The sequence below is a fragment of the Lactuca saligna genome, chromosome 7 (genome assembly GCF_052625555.1).
Source record: "Lactuca saligna cultivar CGN05327 chromosome 7, ASM5262555v1, whole genome shotgun sequence".
Classification (NCBI taxonomy): Eukaryota; Viridiplantae; Streptophyta; class Magnoliopsida; order Asterales; family Asteraceae; genus Lactuca; species Lactuca saligna.
The window spans coordinates 23,230,958-23,248,589 of NC_136423.1; the positions used below are offsets into that span (position 1 = coordinate 23,230,958).

Below are 17,632 nucleotides of genomic sequence, written 5' to 3' on the forward strand. Positions count from 1 at the left end.
AGTCCCTTCAAAAATTAAAATAACTATAATACATTTAGGGTATTTATTTTTCATTTTTCTTTCATTTTTCATAAAATTTAATATTTATTTATTTTAACAATTAAAAAAATATTAAAAAAAATAATAGAGGATCCATCTCTCTCTCTCTCTCTCTCTCCCAACATCCAAGAACATCTTCATAATCTCAAGAACGCTCAAGAATATATTCATGAACTTAAGAATATCTTCCACAACCACCACCCTTTGACCACCGTTCGCCACCACCACCACCACCACTTTTTGACCACCGTCTCCTTCCACCATTTGACCATAATTGTTGAAATCTAATTCTAACCTCAAATCAAAACCAAGAGCATAAACTTAAAATCTAACCTGCAACTAACATTTTTAAACACTTTCATCTTCTTCAAAAATCCAAACCTAACTCACCCATTACACATTTTCTCCTCACATACACATATACATACACCATAATATCGGAGATTTGGTTCCCAGTTTACAAACCCAGAATTTTGCAGACCCATCTCCATCTACGCACCAACCATCACCTCAATTACCCTTTTGTATTAACCTCCATTGTTTCTACAAACCTTACACCACCAGGCATTACCTTCTGCATCATCTTCTTTACATACCTACCTCCATTACCTTGTTCTTGATTTGTTTTTTAGACTTGTTGCCACCAAGTTCTGCATCGATTACAACAATGATGAGGGGATGAACAGATCTATTATTTCTCTCTGTATACATTGTGAAAGCTAGGATCAGTTCTGGATTTTTTTGGGGTTTGGAAGGCTAGAAGTCAATTAGTCAGAGATTCGAACAGAGGATGGGTAATGCGACTTTTAGATCACTTAGAGAATTTCACTATAGTTGTTTGATGGGTAAAGAAGAAGAAATTCATCACATGGCTCGTTTGATGGGTGAAGAAGAAGAAATTCATTAGCAACAAGTGGAACTTCGGTTCCTGGAGTAGGATCGTTCTTTTCTACTTTTATTGGGGTTCTCAAATTTGAGGTTGGGGGTATTAGGAGGTCACAAGGATATTAACATGTTTGTACATATCTATGGTGTTTGAGAGAGAGAGAGAGAGAGAGAGAGAGAGAGAGAGAGAGAGAGAGAGAGAGAGAGAGAGAGAGAGAGAGAGAGAGAGAGAGAGAGAGAGAGAGAGAGAGAGAGGCCCCAAATTAGGTAATTATTTTATTTTCATTTAAAGTAGATAGAAAAAGCATAAAAAAATATATCAGAAGGGCATAATAGTCTTTTCAGTTTACTGAAGGACTAAAAACGCAAAGAAACTAGTTCAAAAGGACCACCAATCCAAAAAAATCGTGATTTAAACTAAAACTATAAAAATTGCATATAACAGGGACCATTTTTGCTATTTTATCTAGAAGAAAAACTAGAAGTTTGCTGCTTTAGACTTTTGGTTTTAAAATTGATAGATGAAAAGTAAACTTTTTATATAACTAATTGTTTATTTAAGAATCAATAGTGAATGGGTATATCATATTAGCATAGGAAGGATCTTTTGTGTTTCTATGTTACTTGCTGACTTCCATGATGCCGTGCTCCTAGGATTTTTTTAGAAATATATTAAGAGAAAAAGGAAGAAGGATTTATTATTTTATTTGTGTTCTCGATTTTGGAAAAAAGTTACTAAGTATTTTTATTGAGCTAGAAAGAGAAGAAAATCTGAAAAGTTAATATAAGCGTAATCGTTACTATATCATTATCTGATCTGATAAGTATTTAGAAAATATAAATTGCAAGTTTTTGTCTGATTTGGTCAAAGCCGAGGAAAATATTAAATAATAAATACTATTGACTGACGTTAGCCATTCTTTTTTGATTCAATTCTATTGATTGACCCACAAAGCTTGGACTTGGAATCATCAAGATAACCATTACACTTTTACTTTTATTATGTCAATTTCGTAAAGACACCTTTTTAAAAGGTCATAATATAAATGATTAGAATCACTGGATGGCTAACTAAGTTTTATTTTATTTTTTTTATTATTATTTTTATTTTGGATATCCAACAAAATAACCACTATTCGTAATCACATTTGACAATCTAACCATCAATTTTAGTAATTATCAAAATGATCACCCAACACATGTCTTATAATTAGGGTTTTCTTAGCAACAGCTTTCACAATTTTGTTAGTTGCAAGTTAATGTCCGTGCTGCTTAAAGTTTTAACAAATTTCAGAAATGCTACATACTTTTGAAACTTCTATATAAAGTGCTCTCTTTATGTGTTATGATGATAAAAATGATTGATAGAAACAATTAAAACTCTTATTTGTTTTATACTTTTTATTATTTATTTAGAAAGTTTGTGCAATTTTAAATAACTTATTACAATTTCTAAAGTCCTAATTTTCTTAGTTTTTACTTAAAAGTTGGAAGTGCTATTGATGACAATTTATAGTTGTAGCATACATACATGGTTGAATATATATCGTTTTTTTTTAAGCAACATATTATTATAAGAACTACTATCATATAGTAATTCTATTTGATGTCTTCAATGGACACAAAAGAAGCCGCACAACTAAATTGTTTTTGTTATTATTTATTCACCGATTCGATTGATAAAATAACTCATAAAAACATCTTAATTCTTGAAATGAATATTTACATGTTGCGAAAGTTTCCTTAATGACGACGGGCACCAGTAGGAGTATGACGACAAAAATGACATAAATGGCAGCACTCAAGTACATGACCCAAGTGCATAACCCAAATACATCACCCAAGTGAACCTAATTAGAATATGATCCTCATATATATATATATATATATATATATATATATATATATATATATATATATATATATATATATATATATATATATATATATATATATATATATATATATATATATATATATATATATATAACGCCAAAAATTTCAAACCAATTTTTCGATTTTTATAAAAACATAATTCCATCAATATTCATAAAACAACCATTTTAATTGTTCAACAAAACAGTACAAAATCCCAAGATCAAAATGTCAAGCTCCAAACGTGTGTGTACGGATCAAGCCGGCGCCTTCCCGCGATCGTCACTAGTACCTGAAACAAATAACATCAACACTGTAAGCACAAAGCTTAGTGAGTTCCCCAAAATACCACACATAACACATATTAGCCACTCTAGGCTATAACTCTGTGGGTCCGTGCACCCAAACTCTGTGAACCCTCAGGTTCTAACTCTGATAAACATGCACCACATAAATCACATAGAAATCATGCAGTACAACACATAACATACATAACATACAATTACTCTATCACATAGCTCTGGTTACCTACTCAGGGTAAAGTATAGTGAGAAGACTCACCTCGCGTGTCTCGATAAATCGTAACCCTGAAATCGCTAAACACTCGATCTGTCGAGCTGTAGTCCCCCTATAGCACAATACATCTCTAATTAACACTTTCTCAACTAGGGTTGACCATACTATAACAAGTCAATCTAGGTCAACGCCGGTCAACGGTCAACGATCAACTTTGACCAGACTCGGCGAGTACACTATAGCGACTCGGCGAGTCTGAGCGCATGCACCAATTTCCCTGGAACCCTCCCCTGACACGTCGAGCATTTCCCTCAACTCGACGAGCTCCACCTGGCACGAGTTGTGGGGCCACCACGACTCAACTCGCCGAGTCTCAAGAACAACTCGGCGAGTCCAGTTTGACTCGGTCCACCTGTCCATCCTGACTCCCCCTTTGACTCACTGAGTTCACCCTTCCCAACTCGGCGAGGCCACTCGCTGAGTGGTCGGGCAACATTCATGCTACTCGCCGAGTCTGTTCTTCGGACTCGGCGAGTCTGTGCCATGCACTGACTCAATCTTGCTCTAAAGGTCAGATCCAGTCCATTAATCCATAGATCCAGTCCCTCCAAGCTTATTTAGCACGTAAAGTCATAATCTTGATGCACATACAACCTCTATATGACCATATATGATGTTTTAGACTCAAATACAACAACACAAGGTCAAAGACTCTATTGTCACCCATAAAGCTTGATGAGTGAGGCCCTCTGGACCTCTATGGATCCAGATCCATGGTCTCAACTCAAGGAGGGAACCAATGGGCACCAAATCACCCCATAAATGACCACATTAAGCCCTAAATTGCATCAATCTTCACTAAACAGAAAATGGTCTGAAATAATACCTCTAGAGTGATGATCTAAGCTCCAAATTCACGAAATAGCAACCTCCTTTGCTTCCTCTTGCCTAGGGTCTCCTTCTCCTTGCTAAACAACACACACAAGATCAAGAATGGCTCTCTTTCCTTCACAAAACGCTCAAGAACCCTAGGGACACTCTCTGGGGGTTGGGTGAGCACAAATGACGGCCATAAGGCCCTTTAAATAGGCCTCAAACCCGGAGATTTAGGGTTTCATTACACAGCGCAGACTCGCCGAGTCCATACCCTGGACTCGCCGAGTCCAAGCGCGCACCAATGATCAATTCCGCGTGCCTACTCGGCGAGTCTGAGCTCCAACTCGCCGAGTCCCTCTCACAATATAACAAAATTTAAACTTACAAGATACCTGGTAAAAATCCGGATGTTACAATATATATATATATATATATATATATATATATATATGTGTGTGTGTGTGTGTGTGTTTGTGTGTTGGTTAAGCATATCAGAATACCGCGAGCCAAAAGATGATCACGATTCAAATTGATAAATAGATTCTCCATGTAATTCGGATGACATATAATTATATCTTATAAATAGCCAAAGTTTTTAATCCGATGTTATGAGATAAGAAACCCTAATACCTTTCTTTGAGCTTTGACCGTTTTTTATCGTTGAAAACTGACTTTACCATCAGAGTGTCATCTCATGTCCCCACTTGAGATAGTTTCAGGTATCACCAGAGTCAAGGCTGAATGAAGGACAAAGTGAAGATCGTGGCATGTTTCCTTATTTCAACCGTCTTGTGAACCCATGTATTTATCATTAATGCCATCTGTGGGACCCTGAACAAAAACCACAAAAGAGAACATGGCTTTTGGATTAGGGAACTTCTCTCACAGTCCTATCTCATTGTTTCCTAACTTGGAAGAATGACTGGTCTTAAAGAACATCACTTTTGGGAATATCAGCTTCTTCTCATCGATAACTGAAGCATCAATCATATCACCTGCCACACCCATCATTAAATCCACGGTACTGATCATAACACCCCCACCCACGGTGATGCCAATAGTAACACTGTAACAACCACACCCACGACGATGCCAATAGTAACGCTCGCACCCACGACGGTGATCCCCGGAAGTAGAACAAGACCAAATCTTGGGGCAACCCAAGATATGATGTGTAACACCCTTTTTACAGAATAGATCTGTTTAGGACAGTAAGGAGTCAAAAACATGATTTTTGGGGAAAACCGAGTGTCACAGCATGACCATAGAAAGGTCATGATGTGACCAACTAAATGAAGAACACATATCTGGAGGATAGTCACGATGTGAAAAGGGTTGCAGCCCAAGCCCATAGTCTTTTAGGGCTCCCTTCATATTTAAATACCCTAAACTCGAATTTATGGTTCATTTTCAACCGCCATCACTCCTAAACCTAAAAAACCTTCACCATTATCCCTCCGGGTGGTTTTGAGTTATTTTGGTGGTTTTGGTGCTCTTTGAAGGAACTAGAATGAGATTTGGTGAAAGGATCAAGCAAGCAACAACTTCTTATCTTTGACATCATCTTCTAGACCATTTGTAAGTATTCAAACTTCTACATTTATGGGTTATTCTCTTCGATCTAAGTTTTTTTAGTCCTTTTTGGTTCATGGATTTGATCGGAGTGATTGGTGAAGGATCTTGTATGCTCAAGAATCATATTAAAGTGATATTACTAATTAAGATATGATACTAATGGGTCACACTTACAACAACTTGATAAAATTGATTACTTATTAGAAATTGATTTTAATAAATATTCAATAAACTCTTGAAATTAATTGGAAATTATTTATTTCTTGGAAATAATAATTTTCATTAGCAAGTTACATTACTTAATTTATGTGGTACGAAGTATTAAGTCATACACAACATTTTAGACTAGAAAAATTCTTTTGTCTTTTACCAAAAAGCTAAAGTTTATATTTTATAAACTTGGTTTATATAATTGAAACTTTTGTCTTCTTTTTAAGGCCTATGGTCGAAACTCCTTTAAGAGACGAGGAGGATGGTCTTTTGACTTTTTTATTCAAAAACAAAGGTATGAATTGAAGCATAGGGAACACTTAGGATTTAGGTGCATGAGTTCTTAAAGTGTTAAGCACTTATGTTCCAAGAGATATCTTTATTAAGTAAGGATTTCAAATTCTCTTGTGTGAGATATGCAAAATTCAAAATCTCTCTCCCTCTCTTACTTCTCTCTAGTCTTTGGTTAAAACACATGAAAAACACTTGCATTATTTCGATCTCTTGAAGTTCATATTGGTTATGAACTTCAAGCTTAAGAGTTAAGAGTTTTGGATTAGTATCTCCATCAAGTTGAGTCATTGTTGGTGTCTCTAAAGTTCATAATTCTTCATCAAATTTCTAGCCTCCCAAGAGAACCCAAAGAACTATAAAGGTTGTTATTTCTGCATCTCTTATTTGGTTGGTATTTATTCCTTCCATAACTTGCAAGATGATTCTTGGTAGGTTGTAACTAGTTTATTAACTTCAAAATTGAAAGACTTCTGTTTTCCATATTTATGAGTTTTATGAAACTAATTTTGAACTAAAACCCAATAATTGGTTGGAATAAAGTGGACAACTTTATGGTCCCACAGAGTCCGTAGAGCATCATATGTTATGGATTTATGGATTGGATATGGTGCATGAGTTTAGGTCATTTTCTTACCTTCTGACCTATAGGTTGGGTAGAGGACATGCATAAAGCATGCATGTATATAAAGTTGTCATTTTTATGAATTTGTGGAGTCCTTTAAAGCTTTCTAGAAAGTTGGACTTGAAGACTATATGGATTAAAGACTTAAACCATTAAGATTTTGCCTCAGACTGTGGTCACGACATGGCATAGAGAGTGCCACGACGTGTTGATGGAGGACTCATCGATTATTTTGTCCTGATGAGTTCATGACTTGACTGATGGGGGTTCATATCGTGGTATCTGCTAATTAAGTTGTCTGTGACCGAGTTGGCTGAGTTGGTGTGTGGCCGAGTTTGGAATCGGGTTGAGCATGTTCTCACAACGTGACCAGGGGCTGGTCACTATATGAGGATCAAGTTTTGGTAATGTTGGCTATTGAAGTTGATCGTTGACTATTGAATTTTTAACCGGTTTGACTTTGGGTCAAACTTGAAGGAATTAGGTTGTTGATTAAGGTTCTACCGTGTTTTGGTGCTAGTCGGATCGCAACAATAATAAGTGCAGTGAGTGAGCGTGTCGTGGTGTTTCTTTAGTCTACAATTTAGGTGAGTTTCCTCATTATACTACATGTTGCAATACATATAACCTAGCTGTAAGGAGTGACTTTTTCAAATGAAAGATCATGAGTTTAAGTCTTTTAAGAGACGTATGTGGTATTTTTGAGTGAGTTAGTTAGTTTGCCATTTTAAAAAATATCTTAATATATTTATCAATATAAAATTATCAATATTTTAAGATAAATGTTTGTATCCTGCATAATTTATCAATATTTTAAACTATATATTTGTATTGCGCATAATCATGATATTCACCTTAGTTATGTCATCACATACTCAATAAGAGCATCCACAATGCATAGTTCAATAAGAGAGTTAAATGATGTGACATGTCTAATTAGCATTCACTAGAGTCATGTTGACTTTCAATGGATATGGAGTTCAATGACCATTAAACTCTTCAATGAGAAAAAAACATTTTAACTATTAAATATATATTCCATTTAACTCTATTGAGTTTAATACACTGTAGGAAAATTAATGTAGAGTTGTATAGTAAGTAAAATAATGATGTGTTAATCCATTAAATTTTAATAAGTTAAATGCATTAGAGAGGTGGGTAAGGGTAACGCCACAAGAGGCGTTATTGGGTGTTATAACTCGTGAACACCGCCCCCTTCCTCGTTATCAGACGTTATTAGACTGCACGTTACTCCCCGTTACCACCATAAAATGTTATAACGCGTTTTTTTTTTTTTTTTTTTTCTAATAACGATGTTGTGGGCGTTGTCCACACCTACCAATCTTATGGATGCCCTAATCTCACATGGTTATAGGCAATTTAAAAAATGTAATAAAAATAGGAAATGATTCGTACACAACAATTTTTATTCGTACATAACAATTTGTATTTAATAGAGTTGTACAATATAACAATTTAAAACACAAATTATTATGTATGAAGAAATTTTATTACGTATGAATCACTACCCAACAAAAATAATCGTTGTTATTTAAATACTCAAATTAAAATAAGTGAATAGGTATCATTATTTAGAATTGAACCCTAGATACCTTTTAACAAATAAAGCTAGAATCTTACGCACCATCCCGATCTAGAGTATCTGGTATAATAATAATAATAATAATAAATAAACAAGTACATATATATGCCTGTAATTTGTAAGCAACTGTTCAAAAATATATTATTTAGTACTACATCATTAAAAAATTCGGTTAAATAGTTAAGAATTGTCAACTATTTGTCTATTTAGCAGCCCTATTTGATCACGTTGTCATCTCACCTGCTCACACTAACTTTGAATTTATATAGTAATTCCACCCAAGCTTCTGATTTTTCTTAATTAATGCCAAGTTGGCATGTTATGTTTTACTTTTATTTCAAATTTCCTCTATTAGTCTTTAATAATTCGTTTAAGTTTTTTGATTGTCATTATACTCTCTTGAAAACATTAATACTCTATATAAAATATTAAAAAAAAAGCATAATACTAATTATTGATTTGAAACTTTCCAATGTGAAAATTTCATGGACAATCTGTTAATGAAGTTTTTAATAATTATGAGCACGTTTCATCTGATTTATATATTAGAAAATCATGTTATGGCGATCGAGTCAACCATTGTCACCTTCCATCCTGCAACACTCTTAGCCTTGGTAGAAAACGATTGCATCAAATAAATCTCCATAAAAACCCACAAAGATTCTAAAATCCTCTAAAAATCTTCTTCCAACGTCTTCATTTTTCATCTTATTCACCAAACCGACGCAACTAACTTGGTTCTGAAGATTCATAGCTCACGAGTTCTCTTTGAATCCCCTTAATTAAAGAGATTCTTAAACCTTTTGAAACCCCATTAGTCATATATCATCTTCATCTTCTTCATCTTTTCCAGTTGATCAGGGTTCCAAAGACCTGAGCATTGGTTGTACGTAATAGCTCCCAAACACTTAATTACCCGATACAACCCAACAAAGAAAGATGAATTTATATGGGAAAAGTGGGAGCTTGATCATGTTGGCCATTTTAATGGGGTTTTGTGGGAAAACTGAAGGTGCGACAGTGACATGTGAACCTCAATATGGGTTCTTGCCATGCACAAGTGCTCCTTGGGGAAGCCTTTTCTTGATCGTGGTTTATCAGTATTTGATGTCTGTGGGTCAAAGCTATATTTCGAATGGATCGGATCAGTTCTTCAGCCTTATTGGACCGGGTATCTTTGGTGCCAGTTTCTTCCATATTCTTGCAAACTTTCCTATGCTTTTCCTCATCCTAGGTAAGCTTCATTCATGTTGTTAATTTTTTGTTTTTTTAATGAATAATAATAATTATTATTGTTAGTACAATAGTTTTATCTTCATATTTATTTTTATGGGGTAGGTGGGTTTTTTTTTCTTTGTTGGGTTTGACAGTTTTGATGTGCACTAGCCATGTGATAACTTTATAATAATAGTAAAGATTACATAACTTGTGGGTAAATGTTTGTTTTTTTATGTACATTATAAACTAGCCATGTGATGCTTTTTATAATAGTTTTTTTTATTTTTTATTTTTTATAATCTAATCTTAGACTGTTTCTATTTATGTCTTTATTAGACTTAACCTCTAACCTCAAGTTGGGAGGACAATACATGTACCGTTGGGCTAAAAGCTCTTTAATACTTAGGACATTCATAATCCATTGAACTTATAAAATTCGATTGACACATCATTTATTAAACATCTATACGATATCACCCACAACTTATTAAACACTTATTTAATCCTAATTATTATTTTATTTTTTTATTGAACCATTCATTGATTATTCAACTCCTCCATTCAACTCTATTCCATGTAACCATCTATATTCCATTCAACTCTTAATAAATCATAATTATCACACTATTAAACTCTCATACTACTTACATTGTGGATGTTTTTATAATAATAGTTAATTAGTGGTGGTTACATGTTACCTTTTTAGGGTTATTTAATGAACAAGTTTACTAAATAAAATATTTGTAGTTTTGTTGTAAATTAATATTTGAAACTTAATGTCTCGGCGATAGAGCCTAGCGATTAAAGTACATAATTTCATACATCCATGATTCAACCCACCAAATATCCTTAGTGTTTCACGATTAGTCTCTCATGTAGGTTTTGGAACACGTTGATGTGACCCATTCAAGTAAATGTACATATTTGTATATATAAGGGCTTAATTTACTCCCTCTCTCACACACACACAACATCGTGTATAAAGCAAATACGATATAAAACATCATAATAAAAAAATATATAATACATGATATTCCGATTTGTGTGAAAAAATAAATTTAGTTACCATTAAAATGTTGTATATAACTTTTATATATTGTTTATAGAAAAATCATGGCAATGGTTTATTCTTTGACCGAATCAATGGAAAATTTGCCATCCAACTAATATTCACGTAACAACTAGACCATCAATAAGGAAAATAGACAGTTGATAGAGCAAGTTGACAACTTGGTAATATGTAACAACTTGACCCACGCTTGAATATACATTTAGTACGATCAAACATTTGATTCAACTTTTTAGTTAAAAAATCGTTACACTAGATTTGTATTGAATCCTCATGATTAGTAAATTTATGATTTTCAATAAAATATATATGGTTATTTGATGACACATTACATAACAAAGAAATTCCATAGAATAAACGTGTAAAATTAAGAAAATGTTAATGATTACAGAGTCGGGATTATCGAGCGACACCCAAGGTGCATCTTTTAGTGCAGCAATGGGAATGAATGTGTTGGCAGGATCAGCAGTCATGAGCCTAACACTGATTTGGCCCTCTGTCATAGCTTTTGGAAGCTACGATCTTACAGACGACGATGACACCATTTCACCACAAACTTCTGAAGAAGAGCCATCGTTTTTAACGAAATTAACAGGTTTCAAGATTACATACAATTAGCATTATATGGATAACAATTTACAAGCTTTTTAAATATCAAAAACTTAGTTTGGTTTTAGGTTTCTATATCTTCTTTTTTGTTTTTTTTCAGCATATGGACTTACAACTGATGGTGAAACAAGCTTCACTGCGACAATTATGCTCGTTTCAATGATCCCATTTCTCATTCTTCAACTCCCAAAAATCATAAATGTGGATTCGGTAACTCAAGTGATAGAACTGGTCACCCTTATCATCACGTTGGCTTTCTTCGTTGCAAACGCTGTGTATCAGGTTAATTAACACTTTATATATATATAACACTCCAAATATCATGACTACTAAAGGTGTCATTATGACTTAACAAAATTTCATATTTCAATGAAGATGATTGTTTTTATTTTCCATGCAGATCTTCCGACCAATGATTCAAAACAGAAGATTCGACTACGTAAGGCAAAAATTTGTCAAGAACAAATTACTTAAACTACTCTCTACAAACGGAAAGGCAAATGTGCACCTTATCAGAGAGTTAGTACCTATCTCAAATGTCATTTACTTTTTTTGAACTTGATCTTATAGTTCTTATGATTGAGAAAATATCGTTGCATGTGCAGACTTTATACAGGACTTGACAAAAATCACGATGGGAAAGTGACAGATGCTGAGTTGAAAACATTACTTATGGGGATACAAGTACAAGCAGATGGTGATTTAAGTGAGGATCTTGTAGCAAGAGTCATGGAGCAACTTGACCTCTCAGGTGATGCATCTATTCAAGAGGAAGAGTTTGTTACAATTATAACAAAATGGCTCCAGGATGCAAGGAAATCACTCTCTAAAAACGATTATAACCCTCTGAAATTCTTCACCACACCTCAAGTAGTGGTAAGTTTATCTTTTTAGATAATACAATCAATCCTTTGCTTTCATGATTCTGTTTGAACCTATACATGAGGTGATTGAGGTCTTAAAAAGTCGACATGTAGCATATTAATGGAACCTTTTAAGTATTTCATATACATAGGTTGCAGATGAAGAACAACAAGAGGCTTTGATTCCTACTACCACACAAGCAACTACTGTTGATCAAGCCTCTATTTGGGAGTATTTAGAGGCTTTGGCTTTGGTACTCCTTGGAACTATTGTCACAGCTCTCATTGCACTACCACTGATAATGAATGTTGTGAGTTTTGCTAGTGCTACAGGCGTTCCTTCCTTCCTCATTCCTTACTTCATAATACCATGTGCCATAAACATACCACGTCTCTTATCAACAATTAATTCAGCAAGCCAAAAGACTCGACGAGCTGCATCTTTAACTCTTTCTCAGGTACGTACGGAGTATATATAGTTGCATGCATGTCTCCATGCTTTTCCTCATTGGTCACTTTTATGGTTTAGTGGCATTCTACCTCACACAACTCTTGGGTTGAACTATGCACTATATATGGATCATGGATGATGCTTATGTATATATATTTTTAATCTTTTTTGCAGATCTATGTGGGAGTGTTTACGAGTAATATGAGTAGTTTGTCATCATTTTTGTTAATTGTGTACATAAAAGACGTGCCATGGGATGTGTCTGCTGAAGTTTTGGTTGTGTTGGTAATTTGCGGGGTGATGGGAGTTTTCACAAGTACAAGAACGGTTTTCCCGCTTTGGACAGGTTATGCAGTTTATTTATTGTATCCTACATCGCTGATTATGCTTTATCTTCTAACGTCTGTTTGGGGTTGGACATAGGCGAGATCGATACTATATCTTTTAATTTATGCCGTTTTTCATTCTATTACATTGTATTTACACTTATGTAGTCATTTATAACAAATATTATTGTGTTCGTATGATGTAAATGTTGAATTTATATCTTGTAATATCAGGTTATGAATATTTGTAGTATTTGCTTAAGGGCAATAAACATAAAGTTACTGTAATGTTATCATTTTTGTGGTTTTATATATCTTGGTTAATCAAAATGGTCCATGAATTGAAAGTCCTTCCAAATTTGACAAATTTTTTTTCATGAGCACTTTAAGTAGTCATAACAAAAAAGTCATGGATGTTTAGTAGCTTTAGTTTAATATATATTATTGTCGAAGTTTAGTCCAAAAAGTTTTCGCCAATGTTTTATTTGTTACACTTTAATGTGTTAAAGTGGTCGAAATAGGAAAATAAATGTCAAACTTGGGTGACTTTTTGAATCTTATATTGCTTTTTAATTATAACTATGATTTTTATATATTAAAAATGACCGTTATTCCGATAAAAAAAGTCTCCGAGTTAGTGTGAAAAGCATTTTCTGCTTATGAACTAGGTTAACCTCTCATGATGATCAACAAATTTTGCAACATGACTTTTTTTTTTTTTTTTTCCTTAATTGCAAAATATCTTAAATGCCCACGTTCATCAAAAAAATTAACGATAACAAATTTTAAAGAATAAATTAATTCATTAGCAAGTTCATATATATTACAAAGAAAGGAAAAAATGTATTAATATTTAGCATTTTCCCAACATTTTCATTTTCATTTTCGTTTGTGAATGTTATTTGCCATTTTTAGAGAGGTAAAATGTCATTGGGTTTGAAATGACTTTGACATTGGCTATTACGTTGTTTGAGTTGTTTCATCCGATACTTGATAGTGAGCTAGAAGGAGAGATTTGAGAGATATTTTGAATCGTCGGATCAATATAGTTATCTCAACATCCATTTTTACAAATAATGTTATTCCAACATACGTTCATAGATTTCTTAGGATCATGATTAAAATAAGCATGTGGGAGAGTTGATGAATCTTTGTTGGAATCAAAAATCGGGTTCAAAGGGGTAGATGTGTCAGATGAAGAAGAACCTCTGGAAATAAAAGTAAGAGAAGGTGGAAAGAATGTAGTTTTTTACATATCTCTGGTGGTAGTTGTTCGACAAGTTTTTAGCGTACGTACGCATGTGTCGTGATCAAGAAATAATTCTCATGTAATTTTGGTTAATCAATAATCTCTGTTCTACATGATATGTACACAAACATATTCGACACCACGGACCCTCTGTGGATGGATCATTATTTGCATTAACAATGAGATATGATGAGGCCTCTTATATAAAACATGAACACCTCAATAAAATATCTCTCACGATGGAAGTGAATAATTCACAATTCGCATTAAAAGTGTTATGAAAACGACGCGTCGACAAATAATCAATCCATATAGAGATCGCGAGTTATTAACAAGAGCATGTACAACTACATTTTTCTCGAAGGTGGTGACAATTATGAGGTGGTATCCATGAGAAGTTCGAAAGGTATATCTTTCCATTATATAAGCCTACATTAACATGTTTATACTCGGTTATTTTTTTTCTTCCTTTTCAGTCATTATCACATGTATCAAGTAGCCGCAGGACGATAATGTTAATAAGAAATAGTAAAATATGATGGTGTCACTTTGATGTTGAAGCTTCACAATTTATGTTCAAAACCTCCTTGAACTCTAGTAGATAGTTTTATGGATGTCCGACTTTTAACTTTTAAGGTTTATGTAACAAATATCATGGTAGAAATGTAATGGACTCATACTTTACGTTGTATTTTTATATGAAAAGAGGAAAGATTATAAATATTTTAGATGGATAAACAAGGAACTAACTTTACAAATCCATAAAATTTGCTTTTTGAAATGCATGATGAGTTGAAGTATATGTAGTTGGAACCAAAGGAAACACAACTCAAGTCGAGTATTGATGTGAGACCCTCTAGGATACACCAAAATCCGCCGGCCACTTCTACCTCTAGTCATACCTGCCTAAGAAGCTATAATGAATGAGAAATTAAATATCATCCTATTTTTTGTTTCTAATATTTTCCTACCTATTTTAGATGGTGATAAGTATCATTAAATTTAATTTAAATTTGATTGAAAATTTAAATTTATATACTTGTTATCATCTTAAATAGATAGGAAAAAAGTAGGAACAAAAAGTAAGATGATATTTAATTTCTCATAATCAATATGCCACATCCAGAGACCAAAGTATTTGAGTGACATTGAGAACAACATTCAAGAATTTTCGGATTAGATGATTGGCTAACAAAAAATATTGCATTTTCAATTTCTAGATATATGTTATCATATTTTTACCCTTATTTTTTTTATTTAAATAAAATATAATAGAAATATGTATTTTGTTGGAACTAAATTTATATTTTTCAAAAATCACATTAAAAATTGGATATTCCAGTTTAAAAAAAAAGCCAATTCTTATCCTATCCGAATCCGGACATACCGGATCCAATATTCATGGGCTAAATCCGGACCATATCCTATTTTATAATTGGATTGGATTAAAAAATCTTGATGAAATCATGCAACAAGATCTGATTATTTTACAATAGGCTATACAAAAAAAGGGGAGGGGGGGATGCAATTAAAGTGCATGTACAACATGAACATGAATTAAATGAGATAAAATAAGTCCAAAATAATAGTCGCATGAATTTATGGTTAATGTATGCGTTAGACATGATTTTAAGGCTTGAGGTGACACAATACATTTTGGAAGGATTCAGAAAATGGAAAGTAGCAACTGAAACACCACATTGGACACTCGGTACTGAGGTTTTTGACCCTGATTCAAAGTAATTGTCTCAAGCGGCAACGACTATCCCTTCCTCTTGCGCTTCATGCTTCATGCTTCATGCAATCATGAAATTGCAAAACGTTGAGGGGGTGGGCATGAAATATTGTGTAATTTTAATGAAATATATATTAATTATTATTTAGGATTGTAATTATTTTATAAATAAAATATTATTTTAATCCCTAGTTGTATATTTTCGGTTAGTTTTTATTATTATTATTATTATTATTATTATTATTATTATTATTAGTTTACATTTATTTTTAAAAAAATGTGAGATAAAAGGATTATAAATATGATCATTTCCATATTGTACATAATTACACATTCTTTATAGGGTTGTAGTGGAAAGAAAGAAAAATTTGATGTGACGGTCATATATAGTGTGAAATGAGAGTTACGAGAAATACCCATTTTCTCCATATTATTTGAATAACGGTTTTATTATAAAATCATATATACAATTATATAGTGTGAGAAATACCCATTTTCTCCATATTATTTTGATAACGGTTTTTGTGTATATATATATAATTAAGCCTTTAATATCATGTTAGGTTTGATTCACTCATTCGTAAATGTTATATAATAGAATTTTTTTTGATAAATAGTGAGGTTAAAACCTCGTATAAATAGATATACATAAAAGATATAATCTAAACACTAAAGAGTTTGGACTTAAACCTAATCACCAACTAACATCCCCCCACAGTTTGATCGGGAGGGGACAATTAAACTGGAAAAAAAAACATAAAACATAACATAAATGAAGATAGCGGCAACGACAGTGGCATAGCTCTAACATTGACGGCTAGGAGAAGGAGAAAGAAGAAGAGGCGGCCAACGACGGTTCCATTGTATAAGTAAGGAGCGTTGGTGATGATGATCATCGAGTCGATGACAGAGGAGTCTAGAGGAAAGCAGCGAGAAAAAAAGAGGGCACGAGTTGCGGCGGACAGAGCCTATTCTGACTAACTCGGAAAATAGAGCTGAAGAAGAGGCAAGTTGAGGAGAATGCAGAAAGCTTAGAGGCAGGAGCCATCCAACAAAGAGACATAAGCAAAACAGGCAGTAGAAAACGCTAGGGTTAGAGCTCTAGTTTGGTGTTGGCGTCTCTTTTATTATTTAGGAGGATGAAAAAAACAAACGAAGGGAATATAAAGCATAGAAGACACGACGACTATGAGAGAATGATGTCGGAGGTGGAGGGTGACGGTAGCTGGTTGTGGTCGGCAATATGATTTTACCTTAGAACTCTGATACCATGTTATATAATAGAATGATATCTTGAAAAATAGTAAGGTTAAACCTAATATAAATAGGAATACATAAGATACATAATCTAAATCCTAAAAGGTTTGGGCCTAAACCTTAATCACTAACATTAATCTTAAACCCTAATCACTAACAAGAAGCAGCCCACTAATGGATGCAAAAGCTTGATTTGATATATTAATGAGAGAATATTTTATGCTACATCAATTGTAAATATGGAGAGATAAAAGGAAATATACTTAAGTGAAAAAAGACAATGAAAAACATAAATAATCTTCTGTATGCTTTTTTAGTTATAAAATATTCAATCTTTTATTTATATATATATATATATAT

General features: G+C 33.3%; 1 protein-coding gene across 1 annotated transcript; it reads left to right on the forward strand.

The window, feature by feature from the left end:
- Positions 1–9,055: 9,055 nt before the first annotated feature.
- On the forward strand, positions 9,056–13,343 carry LOC145006218 (sodium/calcium exchanger NCL2-like). Its single transcript, XM_078965308.1, has 7 exons — positions 9,056–9,729; positions 11,174–11,377; positions 11,492–11,673; positions 11,792–11,910; positions 11,997–12,267; positions 12,407–12,712; positions 12,880–13,343. The coding sequence occupies exons 1-7, from the start codon at positions 9,435–9,437 to the stop codon at positions 13,126–13,128; spliced, it is 1,626 nt and encodes a 541-aa protein (XP_078821434.1). The 5' UTR covers positions 9,056–9,434; the 3' UTR covers positions 13,129–13,343.
- Positions 13,344–17,632: the final 4,289 nt, after the last annotated feature.

Coding starts and splice junctions, on each gene's coding strand:
- LOC145006218 (XM_078965308.1), top strand. CDS start 9,435: ATGAATTTATATGGGAAAAGTGGGAGCTTGATCATGTTGGCCATTTTA. Junction 11,911..11,996: donor AATGTGCACCTTATCAGAGA/GTTAGTACCTAT, acceptor TTGCATGTGCAG/ACTTTATACAGGACTTGACA. Junction 12,268..12,406: donor TCACCACACCTCAAGTAGTG/GTAAGTTTATCT, acceptor TCATATACATAG/GTTGCAGATGAAGAACAACA.